Below are 20,652 nucleotides of genomic sequence, written 5' to 3' on the forward strand. Positions count from 1 at the left end.
TCTGAATGAGGGGCGCCGTCACTGCCGTGCAATTAAGTAAATATTCATAGCACCCTTCAAAGAAACTAAACTTTACTGCTTCGTTCTCGAAACCTCAAGCACTATTTACAGCAATTTTCGTCAGTGACAATACCAATTACATAGAAATGATCCCATTGCTGATAATTCCGTCCAACATATACTGTAATGGACTACTGTAAAGACAAATCGTGTTGCGGCTCGTATGGTATGTTATATCGAAATTAGTTTTCAGTTTGAAAACCCTATGGTCCATACATATTCTCCAATACTTATTAACTAAACTGTTCTGCTTATGAGACTTAATAATTTCTTGGCAGTCAGTCGCTTTTCTGGTGACTGTTGCATGGAGGTCACTATCTTCTGTAATATCCTCGTTTTGTTGTGATTGGAGCAAGCATCAAAGACAGTAATGTGATGTTTTAATTTCCTGTAACAGTTATTTATTGTCACATCTTAATTAATCCATGCTATCTGACTAGCTCTTTCTTCATGACCTTTCAGTGTATCTTAGAATTGCAGTGAACCCTACTAATTACCAACAAGTCAGCACAAATCTGTGCTCCATAAACTATTTGTTACAGTTGCTAAATTGGTTGAGCACTGAAAAGATCATTACTTTTTGTCCAATAAATTTCCCCCTTTTCCCATAGTTTACCAGTTGTGAAGAGTGACGATTTGCTCCCTGTGATTTTGTGCAGCAGAACGAATATACAGTTTTTGAAAGAAAGGAATTCATATCTAAAATTATTGATTACCATTTAGTATAAAAATAACAGGTTTTGCACACAGGTTTGTTTATCCATTCTAAAGAAGTGCAGGTTGTTATGATATACCACAATCACACTGTGCCAAGGACGGCACAATTCTGGTTCGGTAATTAGGTTGGCACCACTGTGGGTCGACTTGTCGCTCGGCAGAGATGGTGTCCACTGCCTCTGGCTGAGAAGCTAGTATCTCTCAGTCTGAGCCACAGTGGGAGTCTGCTGCGAGCCAGTCTCCTGGCTTGTCGACTGCGGAGTGCCACATCAACAGAGGCTGCCCAGCAGTCCGTTCGGCAGTGTACACAGTTTGTGGCTTGCTGCGGTTGAGTGTGCAGTTGTGGCTGTGATATCCAACATTTTGGACTCGGGACGTTAAGGTGTGATCTGCATTTAAATATGGTGGCAGAATTAGCAAAAATTCAGCTTATAGTACTTGATGGAAGCACTATTTTTCGCGGCACATGCTAATCTATTTACTTGCACATCACGGTGTAACATGCCTTGTCCAAAATGTCAGAAATCACAACCATCAAGCCACACTTTCCGAGATTGCAAGTGTGTACTGGGCCCAACAGGCTGCGTGTAGCTTCGCAGCTGTCAGCTGTCACCTCTCGCACTCTGCAGTCGACAAACTGGGAACGTAACTTAAAGCCATATCCCATCGTGGCTCAGAGCCACGAGATATCAGCTTTTCCACCAGAGTGAGCATACAACATCTCTGCCCAATGACTTTTCCATCCAGAGTTCTGGCAACCCAGTTACCAAAACCAACTGCAAACCTCAACCGAGGATGATTTGAATCTGTAGCAGTCTTCCTCTGATGTTCTTCAGATGGGACTGCCAGTCTCTTCCAGGACTGCTGCCTCATGATTTAGTTGTCAGGGTCCAGCGGTGATGGCTACACAGAAACAGAGCTCCACTGCTAGTGTATCGGCCAGTCGCTGACCTCATTAGTTTCCCTTCTGTTCTTGAGGTTTAGAGTTACACGAGTGTGTCACTCGGTGGCTGGCAGAAGCACTCAGAGGTCGGCGACAGGCCCCGGCTGTTCGGTGTCCCCCCTCGGATCCTTTACCACACCTGGCACTTCTCCACCGGATTCATGCGGGAGCCGAGTGGACACTCGAAGTCCTCGGCAAACTCGGGCCGGTTGCTGATCGAGCCCAGTGCTCTGAACCGGCCCGGGGAATGAACTCCTGTCGTGATAAGCTGGCGCATCGCCTCAGTGCGGTACCTAGAACAGGATCGAGAGGAAACCGTCACATATTTTCCTTTCTTGTTGTTTACTTACCCCAAATGGGGTAAGTATCACTCTTCACATGACAATTTAAAACTCAGCTAAAATATGATAGCAATTTATTAAATAAGAGGAATTTAATCTTAACTTTGATTGCAAAAAGTATTTAAAAATGAAATTTATTTCTACAAAAATATTTTTATGAGATAATCACACTGCATAGGAACACAACTCGTTCACTTGTCAGCAAGTACATAGATGGTATATGCACATAACACATACGAGCATCACACAGCCATAAAGTCACACTTTCTTTTTTTTTTTTTTTGGTCATCAGACTACAGACTGGTTTGATGCGGCCCGCCACGAATTCCTTTCCTGTGCTAACCTCTTCATCTCAGAGTAGCACTTGCAACCTACGTTCTCAATTATTTGCTTGATGTATTCCAATCTCTGTCTTCCTCTGCAGTTTTTGTCCTCTACAGCTCCCTCTAGTACCATGGAAGTCATTCCCTCATGTCTTAGCAGATGTCCTATCATCCTGTCCCTTTTCCTTATCAGTGTTTTCCACATATTCCTTTCCTCTCCGATTCTGCGTAGAACCTCCTCATTCCTTATCTTATCAGTCCACCTAATTTTCAACATTCGTCTATAGCACCACATCTCTAATGCTTCGATTCTCTTCTCTTCCGGTTTTCCCACAGTCCATGTTTCGCTACCATACAACTCTACTCCAGACGTGCATCCTCAGAAATTTCTTCCTCAAATTAAGGCCGGTATTTGATATTAGTAGACTTCTCTTGGCCAGAAATGCCTTTTTTGCCATAGCGAGTCTGCTTTTGATGTCCTCCTTGCTCCGTCCGTCATTGGTTATTTTACTGCCTAGGTAGCAGAATTCCTTAACTTCATTGACTTCGTGACCATCAATCCTGATGTTAAGTTTCTCGCTGTTCTCATTTCTACTACTTCTCATTACCTTCGTCTTTCTCCGATTTACTCTCAAACCATATTGTGTACTCATTAGACTGTTCATTCCGTTCAGCAGATCATTTAATTCTTCTTCACTTTCACTCAGGATAGCAATGTCATCAGCGAATCGTATCATTGATATCCTTACACCTTGTATTTTAATTCCACTCCTGAACCTTTCTTTTATTTCCATCATTGCTTCCTCGATGTACAGATTGAAGAGTAGGGGCGAAAGGCTACAGCCTTGTCTTACACCCTTCTTAATACGAGCACTTCGTTCTTGATCGTCCACTCCTATTATTCCCTCTTGGTTGTTGTACATATTCTATATGACCCGTCTCTCCCTATAGCTTACCCCTACTTTTTTCAGAATCTCGAACAGCTTACACCATTTTATATTGTCGAACGCTTTTTCCAGGTCGACAAATCCTATGAAAGTGTCTTGATTTTTCTTTAGCTTTGCTTCCATTATTAGCCGTAACGTCAGAATTGCCTCTCTCGTCCCTTTACTTTTCCTCAAGCCAAACTGATCGTCATCTAGTGCATTCTCAATTTTCTTTTCCATTCTTCTGTATATTATTCTTGTAAGCAGCTTCGATGCATGAGCTGTTAAGCTGATTGTGCGATAATTCTCGCACTTGTCAGCTCTTGCCGTCTTCGGAATTGTGTGGATGATGCTTTTCCGAAAGTCAGATGGTATATCGCCAGACTCATATATTCTACACACCAACGTGAATAGTCGTTTTGTTGCCACTTCCCCCAGTGATTTTAGAAATTCTGATGGAATGTTATCTATCCCTTCTGCCGTATTTGACTGTAAGTCCTCCAAAGCTCTTTTAAATTCCGATTCTAATACTGAATCCCCTATCTCTTCTAAATCGACTCCTGTTTCTTCTTCTATCACATCAGACAAATCTTCACCCTCATAGAGGCTTTCAATGTATTCTTTCCACCAATGTGCTCTCTCCTCTGCATTTAACAGTGGAATTCCCGTTGCACTCTTAATGTTACCACCGTTGCTTTTAATGTCACCAGAGGTTGAGAATGAGATTTTCACTCTGCAGCGGAGTGTGGGCTGATATGAAACTTCCTGGCAGATTAAAACTGTGTGCCCGACCGAGACTCGAACTCGGGACCTTTGCCTTTCGCGGGCAAGTGCTCTACCAACTGAGCTACCGAAGCACGACTCACGCCCGGTACTCACAGCGAAAGGCAAAGGTCCCGAGTTCGAGTCTCGGTCGGGCACACAGTTTTAATCTGCCAGGAAGTTTCATATCAGCGCACACTCCGCTGCAGAGTGAAAATCTCATTCTGGAAACATCCTCCAGGCTGTGGCTAAGCCATGTCTCCGCAATATCCTTTCTTTCAGGAGTGCTAGTTCTGCAAGGTTCGCAGGAGAGCTTCTGTAAAGTTTGGAAGGTAGGAGACGAGGTACTGGCAGAAGTAAAGCTGTGAGTACCGGGCGTGAGTCGTGCTTCGGTAGCTCAGTTGGTAGAGCACTTGCCCGCGAAAGGCAAAGGTCCCGAGTTCGAGTCTCGGTCGGGCACACAGTTTTAATCTGCCAGGAAGTTTCGTCAGCAAAGGTTGTTTTGACTTTCCTGTATGCTGAGTGTGTCCTTCCGACAATCGTATCTTTTTCGATGTCTTCACATTTTTCCTGCAGCCATTTCGTCTTAGCTTCCCTGCACTTCCTATTTATTTCATTCCTCAGCGACTTCTATTTCTGTACTCCTGATTTTCCTAGAACATGTTTGTACTTTCTCCTTTCACCAATGAACTGAAGTATTCCTTCTGTTACCCATGGTTTCTTCGCAGCTACCTTCTTTGTACCTATGTTTTCCTTCCCAACTTCTGTGATGGCCGTTTTTAGTGATGTCCATTCCTCTTCAACTGTACTGCCTACTGCGCTATTCCTTAGTCACACATAAGCTTACATATTTATAGATACAAAAATACATACCACACAAACACACATACACACTGGTAAAAATACATACCATCATGCAAACTCATTGTCCAAAGTACATGTACACTAGAAGACTGGGGACTTTGTTTACTTCCGTGCTGTGCTCAGGCGTGGCTCGTTTGAGCACGAATGCTTGGAGTGGGCAGTCTGTGGTCGAATGAGGCACTGAGGGGAATGCAGGGCAGACGCCACACGGCCTGGTGCACTTGAGTGTAATGTTACAGCTGTGTGTGTACAACCTGGTATTGCTTCTGATATATTCCCACCACCTGATAGAATTAGACTCATATCAATTTAGTTTTGTTGTACAGATATATTCCTGCATGATAGCATCTGATTCTTTAGATGACAAAGAAAATAGTGAAATAGTTAAGCACACCATACGTCAGCTGTGGTGAAAAACTACAGTCAGTTCGTTGCCTCACTGAGGTATGCATTCATTATTTTTTCATATAGTTTGTGTCTTAAGGGGGTCCGGAAAGGCTCAAAATCATGAAAAGTTCAATTTTTACTTTTTTGCGTTTTCTGAATCTGCAGACTATTACCTTTTAATAGATATATAATTTATTCAATTACGAAGACTACAACTATTTTTAAATTTTTTTTGAAATGTGTTCTACATGGGCGTGACCCACTGCGGCGCTGTTAAACTGCTGTCAAATGGTGTTATTATTAACGTCCGTGTTCATCAGGTACATTTTAGTGATGTGAGATAAAGTATGTGTTGTGGCTAACCTGTGATGGTTCAATATATATCGCTGGTGTGATTGTCGATTGTTTCATGTTTATTTACTCTGTCGTTATCTCGAAGATATTCGTAATTAATTCTGTTTCTTGAGTCTCTGTTTTGTTGAAGTATAATAATGAGTAAAAGTAAAGTTATTAGAAATCCTCTGAAGGCTTTTAAGATAAGGAGAAATGTTGGAAAGCCAAAGGTATGTGTTATTACTGTAAACAATAAAGACGATAACCGAGTGAGTGAACCTAACCTCTCAAGTACACCTGCCCATAGCAGTCAAAGTGGGAAAGAAAATACTTCACAGAAGCAGCTCGGTTCAATGAGTGAAAACTATGAATGTTTTATGAGCGAATCGGATGTGAATGAAATATTTGATATGTCGGTTCTCAAAGGAATTTTTTCAAACTGTGTAAGATGTATTCATTGTAGTGAAGTTGGTCTGGAACTCTCCATAATAAAGCACGTAGGACTTGCTAGTGAAATACAACTGAAATGTGATAAGTGTTCATACATGACCACCTTTTGGAACAGTGTTGCAGTAACTGCAAGTGAAGAAAATGGTAGCAAAATCTACGAACACAACAACGAGCGATGCTCGCTTTAGACAAGGAACGCCTTCGGGCTGCAGACAGGGCTGTAAAGAGTCTAGAAATACAAGCAAGAGTAAACAGGAGGAGGAACAAGAGGAAGCTGGAGGAGGAGTTTGCAGAGGATGAAGATAATCCATCCTATGGACCTGGAATGCACTAAAAAGTTAATCCAATCTTTGTCGCTCGATTCCCAAAACTTTTATTTTCTCATACTAATTACATGTTTTCTAAGGATCTTCCAAACATATTTGTTTCAAACTTTCAGTAAATGTTACACAGTACCTTCTGCATGATTTAACACAGCCTTTTTCCAAAAAACTGTATATTTTTGAATATATAAATAAAAAATTGCAAAAAAATGTTGTGAATTTTCATTACAATTGAAAAAAAATCATCTTTAATAACTGAACTAAAATTTTGTAAAATCCCTGTGTTAAGTTGTAGCCCATATTCCAATAAATAATCTGTAAAAAGTTCAACTTCCTACCTCAAATACTTTGCGAGGAAAGATGTAATTTATAAGCGTTATTTTAACATTGCAAGTATAGGGCGTTCCGGAGCCCCTTAACCAAAAGTCGTCTCTGTGTGATGCATTGTGTTAAGGGTAACTTTAGCTATTACAGTAGCTTTAGTTATAATAGTAACTATTTTAGGCCTTCCATAATTGGGCTAAACATTGTCTAGTAGTAGTGTGGTATATCATACTGAATGGGAATAAATAGAAACGAGCCTTCCTGTGGCGGCAGTGAGCCAATGGGTACGTGTAGCGGACGACAGTTACTTTTGCGTGCGAGCGCGAGCAGTCAGTCTGTGAGACACTGCAGCTCGCGCAGGACACGCTGTGGTGTGTAGTACATAAAATGTTGTTGTTTACGAAATTAAAATATTGATTTTTTTCCTTAGAGTTGGTCGGACATAGCGCACTCATTTGCGATCCAACTGCGCCAGCGATAAAGCCAGAGTGAAATGCGCACTACGTTTCTCATATTTAATTAGCGGTTTGAGATATCGAAATGAGATTGTGGCAAATGATAGCAGACAAAAAGAAGAGTATTTTACCATATCGTTATTATGCAAAACTTCATTATCTATCGTAGTGAAAGAATGTCATTAATAAGGGTCATCAATTGCTGGTGAAATGAGGAATTTTGTGGGCTTTGGAACAACATAGGTGAAGACATTACACTTTTTATCGAGCATGCGCTTTTCCATGAGCTATTGACTTTTCTTTTCCTTAGTTCCTCAGTAAACTTCTGTTTCAGAATTCTCTAGCAATTTTGTTTCCAGAATATTTTAGTGAGGCGAGACAGTGTAAACTCTGCTGTGCTTTGGCAAAAGAAGCAAATTTTGGCATGGCAACCAGAGAAACGTGTACGCTTTACTCTTGATGCTTCTCAGAAAGTTATAAATGGTTAACAAGCCAGGCGAAAATGGATCGCTGCATTTTCGGCGGAATTCTTTTTAGATACTAACGAAAGCAGAGTTGACAGTTGCACTTTCTGAATGGTCACCATGCATGTGTGGGGGTGGAGGGGCCCCACTTAATATTTACACGAAATGTGAGTGCAGGCTTCAGTTTAGGATGGCGCGCCCCTTCCAGCGCTCGGAATTTCCCCTGCAGCGCCTGCTCACAACCCCCACCACTGGCCACTGCCCTCCCCATACCTCATACAGCGGCCACAGCAGTTTGCACGCGCTATAGTTGCCTTTTGCTGCTGTGCGACTCAGGTTGGTGAGACACGGTGGAGCAGGGTCAGGTTTGCTGTTCGGGAGGGAATATCAATGTAGTTTTCTGCTTTGAAGTGGAAATGGTAAAGACAGTGCGACATAGAAAAATGTGAGAGAACAAAATTAACTATTCAGGCAATTCTTTAGAAGTTATTACGTGAATTGGAACCATCAGAACCTACACTCCTGGAAATTGAAATAAGAACACCGTGAATTCATTGTCTCAGGAAGGGGAAACTTTATTGACACATTCCTGGGGTCAGATACATCACATGATCACACTGACAGAACCACAGGCACATAGACACAGGCAACAGAGCATGCACAATGTCGGCACTAGTACAGTGTATATCCACCTTTCGCAGCAATGCAGCCTGCTATTCTCCCATGGAGACGATCGTAGAGATGCTGGATGTAGTCCTGTGGAACGGCTTGCCATGCCATTTCCACCTGGCGCCTCAGTTGGACCAGCGTTCGTGCTGGACGTGCAGACCGCGTGAGACGACGCTTCATCCAGTCCCAAACATGCTCAATGGGGGACAGATCCGGAGATCTTGCTGGCCAGGGTAGCTGACTTACACCTTCTAGAGCACGTTGGGTGGCACGGGATACATGCGGACGTGCATTGTCCTGTTGGAACAGCAAGTTCCCTTGCCGGTCTAGGAATGGTAGAACGATGGGTTCGATGACGGTTTGGATGTACCGTGCACTATTCAGTGTCCCCTCGACGATCACCAGTGGTGTACGGCCAGTGTAGGAGATCGCTCCCCACACCATGATGCCGGGTGTTGGCCCTGTGTGCCTCGGTCGTATGCAGTCCTGATTGTGGCGCTCACCTGCACGGCGCCAAACACGCATACGACCATCATTGGCACCAAGGCAGAAGCGACTCTCATCGCTGAAGACGACACGTCTCCATTCGTCCCTCCATTCACGCGTGTCGCGACACCACTGGAGGCGGGCTGCACGATGTTGGGGCGTGAGCGGAAGACGGCCTAACGGTGTGCGGGACCGTAGCCCAGCTTCATGGAGACGGTTGCGAATGGTCCTCGCCGATACCCCAGGAGCAACAGTGTCCCTAATTTGCTGGGAAGTGGCGGTGCGGTCCCCTACGGCACTGCGTAGGATCCTACGGTCTTGGCGTGCATCCGTGCGTCGCTGCGGTCCGGTCCCAGGTCGACGGGCACGTGCACCTTCCGCCGACCACTGGCGACAACATCGATGTACTGTGGAGACCTCACGCCCCACGTGTTGAGCAATTCGGCGGTACGTCCACCCGGCCTCCCGCATGCCCACTATACGCCCTCGCTCAAAGTCCGTCAACTGCACATACGGTTCACGTCCACGCTGTCGCGGCATGCTACCAGTGTTAAAGACTGCGATGGAGCTCCGTATGCCACGGCAAACTGGCCGACACTGACGGCGGCGGTGCACAAATGCTGCGCAGCTAGCGCCATTCGACGGCCAACGCCGCGGTTCCTGGTGTGTCCGCTGTGCCGTGCGTGTGATCATTGCTTGTACAGCCCTCTCGCAGTGTCCGGAGCAAGTATGGTGGGTCTGACACACCGGTGTCAATGTGTTCTTTTTTCCATTTCCAGGAGTGTATGATATGAAAAAATTCAGCTTCAAGAATCAACCCCTAGACGTGAAAAGAAGGTAACTAAAAACCTTTATTGTAAATCTTATTCCTCTCGAAGCTTATTAAAAGACTTTATTATGAAGTGACTGACTATCAGCAAATAAGTGAGGGGTAGATTGCACCCCTTCTGCAGAGTGCACGGTTAGGGCATTGAAATACGGCATGCCTGAATGAATGCGAGGAAAGTCGAATGCAGTTGCTCCCAGCACGTAAAGCGACTACTTTCACGCATGCAGGTCTTTCACAGAACTGAACAGCTCAAAGAAGCACAATTGTCTGACACAGACTTGTGATGCACACTCCACAAACGTACATTCAAACTGTGCAGAATTACAAAACACAGATATATCAGCAGAAAATCATACATACATACTGTAACACATATAAGCCACACAAACATATATGTATTGTGTTGGTGTTCAGTCTGAAGACTGGTTTGATGCAGCTCTCCATATTAGTCCATGTTGTGCAAGCCTCCGCAGCTCTGGACAACTAGCGCAGCCTACGTCCACATCTGTCGGTTCACTGTGGGCGATTCTTTGTCTTCCTTTACAATATTTACCACCACCCTACTGCAGTATATTCGGTTATTCCTAAGTACCTCTAGGTTCTCAGAAGGCGACTGAGAGAAAATTACAAAACGTAAGGAAAACTGAAACATGTTACTAGACAGTACATGTCTCCAAGTTGTGATTCAGAATATGCACTGTGGCATAGTTTTACTAGGGGTCAGGCACGTGAGAACATGTACAGTCGTGGACAAAACGAGCGAGACCCCTCGCCTTTTCGTTATGCTGATCCGCACGGCTTTAAAGTCTGCTACACAGCATAACAGGCAAGGCGACGAAGTGCTACCAACATACTATGCGCAGGCGTGAAATTGACAAACTATCTGAACTTTTTTAGACTGTATTCCATAATTTGTAAGACTATATTAATGCTGATTAGTGTGTTAAATACAACACGTAAATATAAGACAGAACTGAAAGAACAAACGCTAATTGGTATGAACTGGACAAATAAAAATGAATTTCAACTTATCGAGATGACTTAACTGTTTCAGTAAGACAAAGAACCCAAGATCGTTACGAAGTAGCAAAATATTATCCGCATTCGGCCGCGAAACGGTCTGTGTCAACGTTCAGACCAGTCATACTGGATTACCGTTGCTGACCTACCATGAAAGTGTGCAAATTTAGATTCATAACGAAATTCAGTTAAAAATCATTCAGTGCCACGCTTAAGTCAATTCCATTATTGACAGAAGCGGAAAAAGTAGGCAGTATCATGTATGAAATTCTACAAGAGTGTCATATTGACATGCACAGGGCGCCAGTACAGAATAAAGGTAGCGATAAAACGTATTGGGTGCGCGAGAATTTCTTAAAATTGCTTTACTGATATTCTACCTGCCTCCATAGAGATTAGAACCGAAAACAAACCAGACCTTCCTTTCACTATGCTAGCAGACAACCTAGGCAAACAGCCCTCTATTATTACCCCAGACATGAACAAGCAGGCAATTTCGAAATGAAAATCTGCAGTTTCTGTTGCATAGAGCTTTCTGGACTCAAAAACATGAATTTTCTTCCTTTATGTCACCGCTTATGTGACAATCATTCGGGATGTTTATCGAAATAACAAATTACTGTTATTAGAGAGTAAATTTTGTAGGATAATTCTGCACCACCCCAGGAAATAAACGGCTACATAGCTGCCAAACGTATTCTGCATTGTTTCGAATTCTCCACTAGACTCGCCACAGCCAGAAAACGTTCATTAGCAGAAGTGTTTCTTAAGCTAGCTAGCAATGAGAATGTTCGTACTTCTAAAACGCGGTGGCATTAATACTGGGATGTGAATTACCACGTGTATAGGCAAATACATTCTATTTGCATTCCTGTAAACGTGATTTGGATCGAAAACGTAGCTACGACTAATATGCTTATGTATCGACAGCAACTAGAACATTTCGAATAAAGAGTAGCGGGTGTTATTTATGCGGCCCTCATCTTCAGTGTTTTCGTTGTTAGGATTTCGTCACCTAAACCGGTAAAAACGGAACCCTACTAGTCTCACTTTCTTGACCGTCTATCTGTCTACCCAACCCTTAAAACCCGTTTACCTCCAGAACGGGTGGACATAATAAGCGGAAATGTATCGCACTTCTTGCTGTAACCGGTCCCATGCTGGTGTAAAAAAGTGAGCTTCTATGTCAACGCAATCAAAAGATACGACGGTTTATGTAAAGAAAATTTACGCGAAAGGTCAAAAAATGGCTTCAAGAACTATGCGACCTAACTGCTTAGGTCATCAGCCCCTAGACCTAGAACTACTTAAACCTAGCTAGCCTAAGGGCATCACAGACATCTATGCCCGAGGTAGAATTCCAACCTGCGACTGAAGCAGCCGTGCGGTTCGTCACTGAAGCGCCTGGAACCGCTCGGCCACCGCAACGCGGCGAAACCCTACTCACCTCATGTATAATGATAATATATACTGTCTAGTGAGGATAAACTGTATTCGCCAGCAACTCAGATCGTTTGATCACGGAACTTTTACGAAGCTACATTCAAACTTTGTCGAAGTCGTCTGCAATATCCATTACAAACACCCTAGGAACTTCGTATGCGATATCCACTTCTGAATACGCTGGCAGATACTGCAGTACTATAACAAGTAGGTGGGAATTTATTGTTATTGGTCCACGCATGACACTTTATTTCAATATCAATTTAACGCGCCTAGGTGTTTGTATATGCCTGAAACTATTGAACAAAAAGTAAATAAACAACAAACGAGCCGGCCGCGGTGGTCTCGCGGTTCTAGGCGCGCAGTCCGGAACCGTGCGACTGCTACGGTCGCTGGTTCGAATCCTGCCTGGGGCATGGATGTGTGTGATGTCCTTAGGTTAGTTAGGTTTAAGTAGTTCTAAGTTCTAGGGGACTTATGACCACAGCAGTTGAGTCCCATAGTGCTCAGAGGCATTTGAACCATTTTGAAACAGCAAACAACTTCGATGTTTAAATCAAATGAAAGTCACATGTCGTAATTAAAACATAATTTCGTCGTTACATCTACATGACTACATCAACAGGATTTCTTGGCAATCCGGACTTACGTGCCTGGCAGAAGGTTAGGGTTATTTCTCTACCGTCCCACTCATTAACAGTGTGCGGGAAAAAGGACCACTTAAATCTTTTCTTGCGAGCCTTGAATTACATTATTACTATGGTTTCTTCCTGTGTTCCCGAGGAAATACCCCGATCTTGCTGAAACTTCGCTCAGTGAAAGCGGGGACAAAATAAGCGAACACGTGTCTCGGCTTATCTGCTTACACTCTACCGCTTCTGAGAAAACGACGGTCAAAGTTTTCAATGCGCTGTTACTATAGTGTAGACACCTCTTAGCGGGTAAGCATTCAACTGGAGCGGTGGCTCTGCGGCTACCATAGCGATTTCTGAACTTTGCGCTGCGAGTTCGAAACCCGGTTTTTCCTTTTTTTTCCCCTCACTCTCTGAATTATCTACGAATGTTTATTCCAATTTATGTTGAAACACTGTTGTCGTTATTCGTCAGTTAATTTACTGTGTAAAGAAATAAGTTAAAAAGGGAACACACAGTGCGTAGTGGGGCGATCACTCTGTTGTAGAAATAATTCAGAAGCCAAGATCGCTTAAATATTGTTTACTGGATAACCGGTTTCAACACACTAAAGGTGCCATCATCGGATCTGAATGTAGATTAACATTTATAAAATATTTGGTTATAACGATACATGAGGCAGCCCAGATGATGTTAGATCAGCTTGTCTCATTCGTTTATTACTTTTTAATTCATTAATTACACATAAAGTTAATTGGCGAATAATGACAACATTATTTCAACATAACTTAGAAAAAAACATTCGTAGATAATTCTGATAGAGAGGCAGGAAAATAAAATAATTAAAAAACCCAATATGGTATCGAACACGGGAATCAGTGTTAAGAAGGAACGACGGTAGCCACCGCTTCAATTGCGTTCTCGGCTGCAGAAGGTATCTACACTAGAGCAACAGCGCGTTGATAACTTTGACCGTCGTTTTCTCGGAAACGGTCGAGTGTCTGCAGATAAGCCGAAACACATGTTCGCTTATTTTGTCCTCTCCTTCACTGAGCAAAGTTTCGGGACAATCAGCCTATGACATTTGGCGAGTTCCCCTCGCTCGTCGAGTCGCTTCTTACGCCCGGCGAGAATTATGTATGCCTCCGAGTAAACTGCGCCACCTGGAAACACGGCGAGCGGGGATAAACACGTTTTCCTTCTTATAAGGCAACCTTCTACAGATAATATTCACGAAGTGTTCTTCAGGTTGCCTCAGATATTTCAGAAATGTTTCTTGCCTCAGGCCTGCCGCATATGCAAAACGTAAACATTTCATTTCATGTAATATTTATCAGGATAAGACATGACAAGAGTGGACCAGTCCCTTCTGAGAAAAATTAGAGATTCTAAGTTGCTCCACTACGTAATGACACAGGTACGGGCTTGCGATCTCTCGTTTATGCCATAGATTTCCGTGTTACACATACTTGGCCACTGCGTTGTGGCTGCCATCGTGGAGGAGGCAGTCTGTTTCCTGCCAGCGCTGTTTCCGCAGCCGATATTATCCGCGACGAATCATTCAGTCAACGCTAAACGGCCCATCTGGCTGAGGCAGACAAGGGCGCTACAATAGAACTCCATGCAGAGGGATCTTCAAATGCCGACATAGCAAGAACTATGGGTCTTCACAAGTCGACGGTAGCCAGGTGGATCAGACGAAAGGACGAGAGTGGTAACCTGAATGGGAGGCCTCATGGCCGTCGCCGCAAAACAACGCAAGCTCAGGATCAGCAGATACGCCGTTTCAGTGAGAACCACCCATTTGTCAACGCACGACAAATCAGCAAATTCATGAAGCTTGGAATGAGTTACTTGAATCTCCTAGTTCTGTGGCTCGAGTTGTGGGCTCAATGCCCAACAGACTTCCAGCTGTTGTGGAAGCCAAAGGAGGCTATACGCGATTTTTTTTTACAGACTTATGTTTTATATAATTTCAAGGAAACGCAATAAGTGGAATGGGGACAAACAAATTAATTCACAGCAAGATATGTAATATTTAATTTGATAAGAGAAGAAATACTCACCTTATATATTCATTCAGTCTCTATAAAATACGTGACACACGTGTGTATGCAAGAAGGGTACAAAACAGTTCAGCACAAAATAAAAATGTTGAGGAGAAGCTCCCCGATGAAGACGTAATTGCAGAACAAAGGTTGGGCTAGAAGGAGAGGTAAGGAGGCCCGAAAAAGCAGAACAAAATCAAATACCCAATAGACTTTGAGTAGTTGTCGCAGCAAAGGGCGGTTGGTATATGCGATTCGGAGCAACTGTACAAGAATAGTTTTATTTACTGATTTTTGAGGCTTTATTTTGTGACGGCTAAACAGTGCTGCATCATGAGACCCGCTATTTTTCCACATGTGGCTAAACATCAGAGCTGAAAAAATTTTGAGAGGTACCGAAGTTCTCTGGAAGAGTAAAGTGTTTTAGACAAGAAGATGATTTTTAGTTCATTTCATTTTAACCATTCACACTATGCTTCGACATTCTAATCTTTGATTTCATTTTATTATTACGTATCTTTCCTTCAGTGAAAGTCAACGGTAGTAAGTTTCAAGATATGAAGAATAACTGGAAGTTTTTAATTTGTGGAATAGCGTATTTAACAGTTCATATTTTCAACAAATCTGTAGTTATAGGACATATTAAGAAGCAAGTAAAAATGGCACTGTGGAAAGATCAGGTTGGCCTCTAAAGGGTAACGACGGTAAAATAGCAAATACTAAACAATGGGTAACAACTATTGTTGATGGTGAGTAGCCGTAATCGATATGTCACTTTTCCGTAATTGTATTTCTGAAGTTTATCGTCAATCCTAGGACTGACATCGATACTCTGTTTTACGTAAAGAATACAACCTTCAAAATTTATTTAGCAGCGCAGAATATTAAATCACAGTTTATAGATCAGGAACCTAATCCAACTGTCTTTAATTTTATTCTCACGGATGACTTTGGGACAGTAAATAACAAGAGAAATAAGAAAACTCTCAGAATCAATATATAGAATTCAAGTGTCCAGTGGATTCAAAAGTTTGCTATAATAGCGATTAATTGCTTTTACAGACTCCTTCATGCCTACATTTTCTATCAGACAATGTTTGAAACTAGGACTAAGAAGGTAAACAATTTTTCCACAAATTGTCAAATTGGAAGTCGGAGAAACAGTTACACAAATTACGATGACAACAAACGTTTTTCAAGTAAACTGATCACAGGAGGAATCCAACGCATTTATTGTGAGTTACATGCACAGTATGTAAACTGGCAACGCCACCAACACACAATACCACTAACAAGGGAACATCCCCATCGCACCGCCCTCAGATTTAGTTATAAGTTGATACAGGGGATAGGCCTTGAAAAACTGAACACAGATCAATCGAGAAAACAGGAAGAAGTTGTGTGGAAGTATGAAAAAAATAAGCAAAATATACAAACTGAGTAGTCCATGCGCAAGATAGGCAACATCAAGGATAGGGTGAGCTCAGGAGCGCCGTGATCCCGTGGTTAGCGCACGCAGCTGCGGAACGAGAGGTCCTTCCGTCAAATTTTCCCAGGAGTGAAAAGTTTAATTTTTATTTTCAGACAATTATTATCTGTCCGTCCGTCCGTCCGATGCGAGGTAACCGCGCCGTAGTATGATGACGCTACACCTAAAAAACATCGAAAGACATGACGTCAGTCGACTATAGCGCACGGAAGAGAGAGTATTCCTGCTAATGAGGCTCCCTGGCTGGCAGTTAACTGTTCGCTACTTTGGACGAGAGTGCATTAAATACGTGCGATGCATTGCGTGGGCAATATGAATCCAGCAAATATAGCTCGTGACTCCAATAACAATGTCAATGAATATTTTCCGAACTGTAAGGCATCGGAAAGTTCCTTAAGGGATCGAACGATTGTCGAACATTTGTATGATTATTTCCTACATTTGTTGAATAACAGTACGTGTGGTGATGATTGTCTGAAAATAAAAAAAATCAAACAACTAACCCGAGGGAAGCCTTAAACCAACGACCTCTCGTTCTGCAGCTCCTCACGCTAACCACGCGACCACTGCGCTCCCGTGCTCAAGCTATCCTTGATGTTGCTTATCATGCACACGGACTACTCAGTTTGTTTGGTTTGAATATTTTTTTCATAGGTCCACACAACTTCTTCCTGTTTTTCGAATGATCTGTGTTCAGTTTTCAAGGCCTATCCACTGTGTCAACTTATAACTAAATCTGAGGAGGGTGCGATGGGGAGGTTCCCTTGTTAGCTATGAAACAACTGTAGCAAAACGGAGCATCCTCGTTATCCATGTGATGGATAAGACGACTAATTCGCAACATAAATGTCAATGTAAGCATCAGTTTCTGTTGGAACGTGCTTCCCGGACCAAATAACATACATTTCCTACGTCTTCAATGCGAATCATGTAGCAAATGTAATTTAAAGGACATAAAAATATCGAGTGAATTTACTAAAATAATTATGAACCACTTGAATTTGCATTCAACAGGCAATGTTCAGAAGTCTGGTGTAGGAGTACTGCATGCTCTAATTCGAAACAACAAAAATCAACAGAGTAACTATTATTGAACGTCATCAGGTCACTCATCGAGCATTCCTATGCAGTACTGTTACTGGTGACGTGTTATGATGCCTTTATCGTTAACTTCCTAAGAAGAAATGAAAGGCTGAGCCCCACCAAAAGACGTAAACTCGAGGAAAGAGTTGCGTGAACATATTATTTTACATCTGATAAATCCAAAAGTGTGTTTTGGGCTACGAATTCTGCCCCCAGGGTGTGTGCAACACAGCTGGAATTTGTTGCCAACAACTGAGACACCTTTCGGTCACAGTGTAAGAAAATCGAGCAACAAAACTACATCACCTGTGCTACTGCATGATAACGCACTATGTTGATTTGAGAAACAAAACTATCCAGGAGATTGATAGGAAAGTCGTCTCTCAGGCACATTTGTATTGATAGGGAAGTCCTCTCTCAAGCACTTGTCCCTCTCGTCATATATTTGTAAAATTTTACCTTTCCCACTCTAGATCGATCAACCGTCAAGGCAATTCATTTCTAGACGAAAATACTTTTAAAACTACTCTGGTTTATTGACATCGTTAGAACAAGTAGGTTTCTACAGGCGTAGAATTTGTAAACAACTTTAGCATTGTCATATCGTTTTAGATATCGTGAAAGAAAATTCTGCTGCTAATTAATTTCTCTTTGATAATTACTGTTGCGTTTAGTAAACTAATGGAAAATGCAATTAAAATATTCACTGTACTAATACAAACTAAAGTCAGCTTAATACAGAAACATCACGACGGCAGTCTATCTTAATAAAGCATTAAGTTTCTGTGAGACAATTGGGCTTATTTTAACACGAATTAGTAGGATATTACAGACTTTACACTTAGAAAAGATCTGTATTTATTTCATTTCCTGTACCATTCGTAAGTGTTATGAAAATGGGGCTTTTCATAGATAAAATTATGTATTCACAACAACAAAAAAATGTCGGCAGAAAACAAAAGTGGCATTATGAATCTGGCAGTACCGTAAGGTTTTCACTCTGACACTAAGAGTTACTGAAAGTAGCAAGAAGAATTTTGCTCGAGCGTTGTCTTACGATTCCCTTATTAAGTTTTTATCTGCCTGCTTGTAGCTGTGCTACAAAAGAATTAAAAATCTGGCTTTCAGCAAGTCTCGAAAGGCGAACAAAAGCAGCTTGCACCTGGTTACTAAGCATGTTACCTGAGGACTGGTTTTTTCTTAAAGCGGGAAGACATCCTTTTGTGGTTCAATTGGCAAATGTCAGTCAGACGTGTGACGTTAGTCTAAGCGTTTCGGTGTGTTGAATTTCTTCCAATGCTTTTTCTACACGTTTTTTCTGTCCCAAATAGAGTTGAAGTCTCCCATTAGTATTTTCACGTCATCTTGGTGAATTTTGCTCATGGTATTTTCGAGTGTGTTCCAGAATTTTTCAACATTGTCGATGTTTTTCTTATTTTCGATGTTGGTGGGTTCAAATGGTTCAAATGGCTCTGAGCACTATGGGACTTAACTGCTGTGGTCATCAGTCCCCTAGAACTTAGAACTAGTTAAACCTAACTAACCTAAGTACATCGCACACATCCATGCCCGAGGCAGGATGCGAACCTGCGACCGTAGCGGTCGCGCGGTTCCAGACTGTAGCGCCTAGAACCTCTCGAACACTCCGGCCGTCGATGTTGGTGGGGACACGTGCATTGATGAGTGTATATGTTTTACTGGGGCTCTGAATGACCATAGTCATAAGTCGCTTGTTGACGGGCCAGCCGCGGTGGCCGAGCGGTTCTTGGCTCTTCAGTCCGGAACCGCGCGACTGCTACGGTCGCAGGTTCGAATCCAGCCTTGGGCATGAATTTGTGTGATGTCCTTAGATTAGCTAGGTATAAGTAGTTCTAAGTTCTAGGAGACTGATGACCTCCACTGTTAAGTTCCATAGTGCTCAGAGCCATTGGAACCTTTTGATTGTCGATCGGTGTGATTTCTTTGACAGAGTTGATAGATTGGTGTTCGAGAAATGCAATGCCGAAGATTGGTACGCCTTTCGTTACCTTTTGTTGTATTCTGCTCTTGAAGATGCAATGGTTTCCCTAATACACGGTTTCATTGTCAGTTAGTCGTGGTTCTTGAAGTGCAAGGATGAGAATTTTTTGTCGGTCCATTTCTTTTGTGAAATTATTTAGTTTTCGTGTTTGGATCAAGGTATCGATGTTTACTTTTAAATGCATGTTTTTTGCTTGTAGGGAAATTTACCAGAGATCTTCGATATTCTCTGTCGTGCTAACCTGGACTCCCCAGAATCCGAAAATCCAACTGCCGCCTGTCGACAGCCGGGTTGTGTACCACCTGGGATAAAGTTGACTTTGCTTGCATAGTTTACGTTTGCTTGTGTTTCATTGGTTGTGCTTGGGTGATACCATGACCGGACAGGACCAGAGGGTGTTGAAGCCTTTGAAAGCAAATATTTTCAGCCAAGCTCATTGAGCTAACACGGTGACCAGAGTAACGGTGATTTTCACTCAGACGTGTCTGGATTTTGCGTTCAACGGATTGAGTAGCCGTTCAGGATTGTGTTAGTATTTGGTTCACCCCTAGTATTTGATTTCCTCGGTACCACCCATATGGGGGAGGGTTTCCACTATCCGCCACACGCGATTATTATTATTATTATTATTATTATTATTATTATTATTGTCATTATGTCTCAGCAAATCCCATATGGTGTATCTTCCCACCACTGAAATAGATGTGTATTGTTCGATTCAGTATTTCCATCACATAAATGTGGTTTATAATTACGTTACATTGCTACTAGTAGACATATTTCTCACTTTTTCTTAGACAGTTGCTACCTGTTACTCCATCATAGGAATTTATGTGCGAAGCATTGTTGAAATACAGACGTTCAAATTATCCGATTTCTGTAATTTCATTTCGATACCAGATCGTTCTAATCGGATTCAGCCAGGTAGTCTTAATGTGGATATCCGACCACGACTGTCATCATATGATAGACTGTGTAAACCACATTCTTTATCGGACTGTTGAATATAGATCACTTATCTATGACAGGACCTGAATTCTTAAACACTGTGGAAAATAATAATCCGATGTGCTTATTACAAATACGTTATTCCAATATAAATATGTGAACTAACGAGATAACAGTTTATTTACAGGAGCAGAACTAATGTTCAAATGTTCAAATGTGTGTGAAATCGTATGGGACTTAACTGCTAAGGTCATCAGTACCTAAGCTTACACACTACTTAACCTAAATCATCCTAAGGACAAACACACACAC

The 20,652-nt window shown here is 42.3% G+C and overlaps 1 protein-coding gene across 2 annotated transcripts in view; it reads right to left on the reverse strand.

The window, feature by feature from the left end:
• Positions 1–438: 438 nt before the first annotated feature.
• Positions 439–20,652, reverse strand: part of LOC126213142 (neprilysin-2-like) — a 319,779-nt gene continuing 299,565 nt past the window's right edge. For both annotated transcript variants that reach the window (XM_049940760.1, XM_049940759.1), the window contains one exon: positions 439–2,013. In XM_049940760.1, the coding sequence (XP_049796717.1) occupies positions 1,851–2,013 (163 nt within the window). In that variant the 3' untranslated portion in view covers positions 439–1,850. The remainder of the gene's footprint in view (positions 2,014–20,652) is intronic.

Source organism: Schistocerca nitens, chromosome 11 (assembly GCF_023898315.1).
Source record: "Schistocerca nitens isolate TAMUIC-IGC-003100 chromosome 11, iqSchNite1.1, whole genome shotgun sequence".
NCBI lineage: Eukaryota > Metazoa > Arthropoda > Insecta > Orthoptera > Acrididae > Schistocerca > Schistocerca nitens.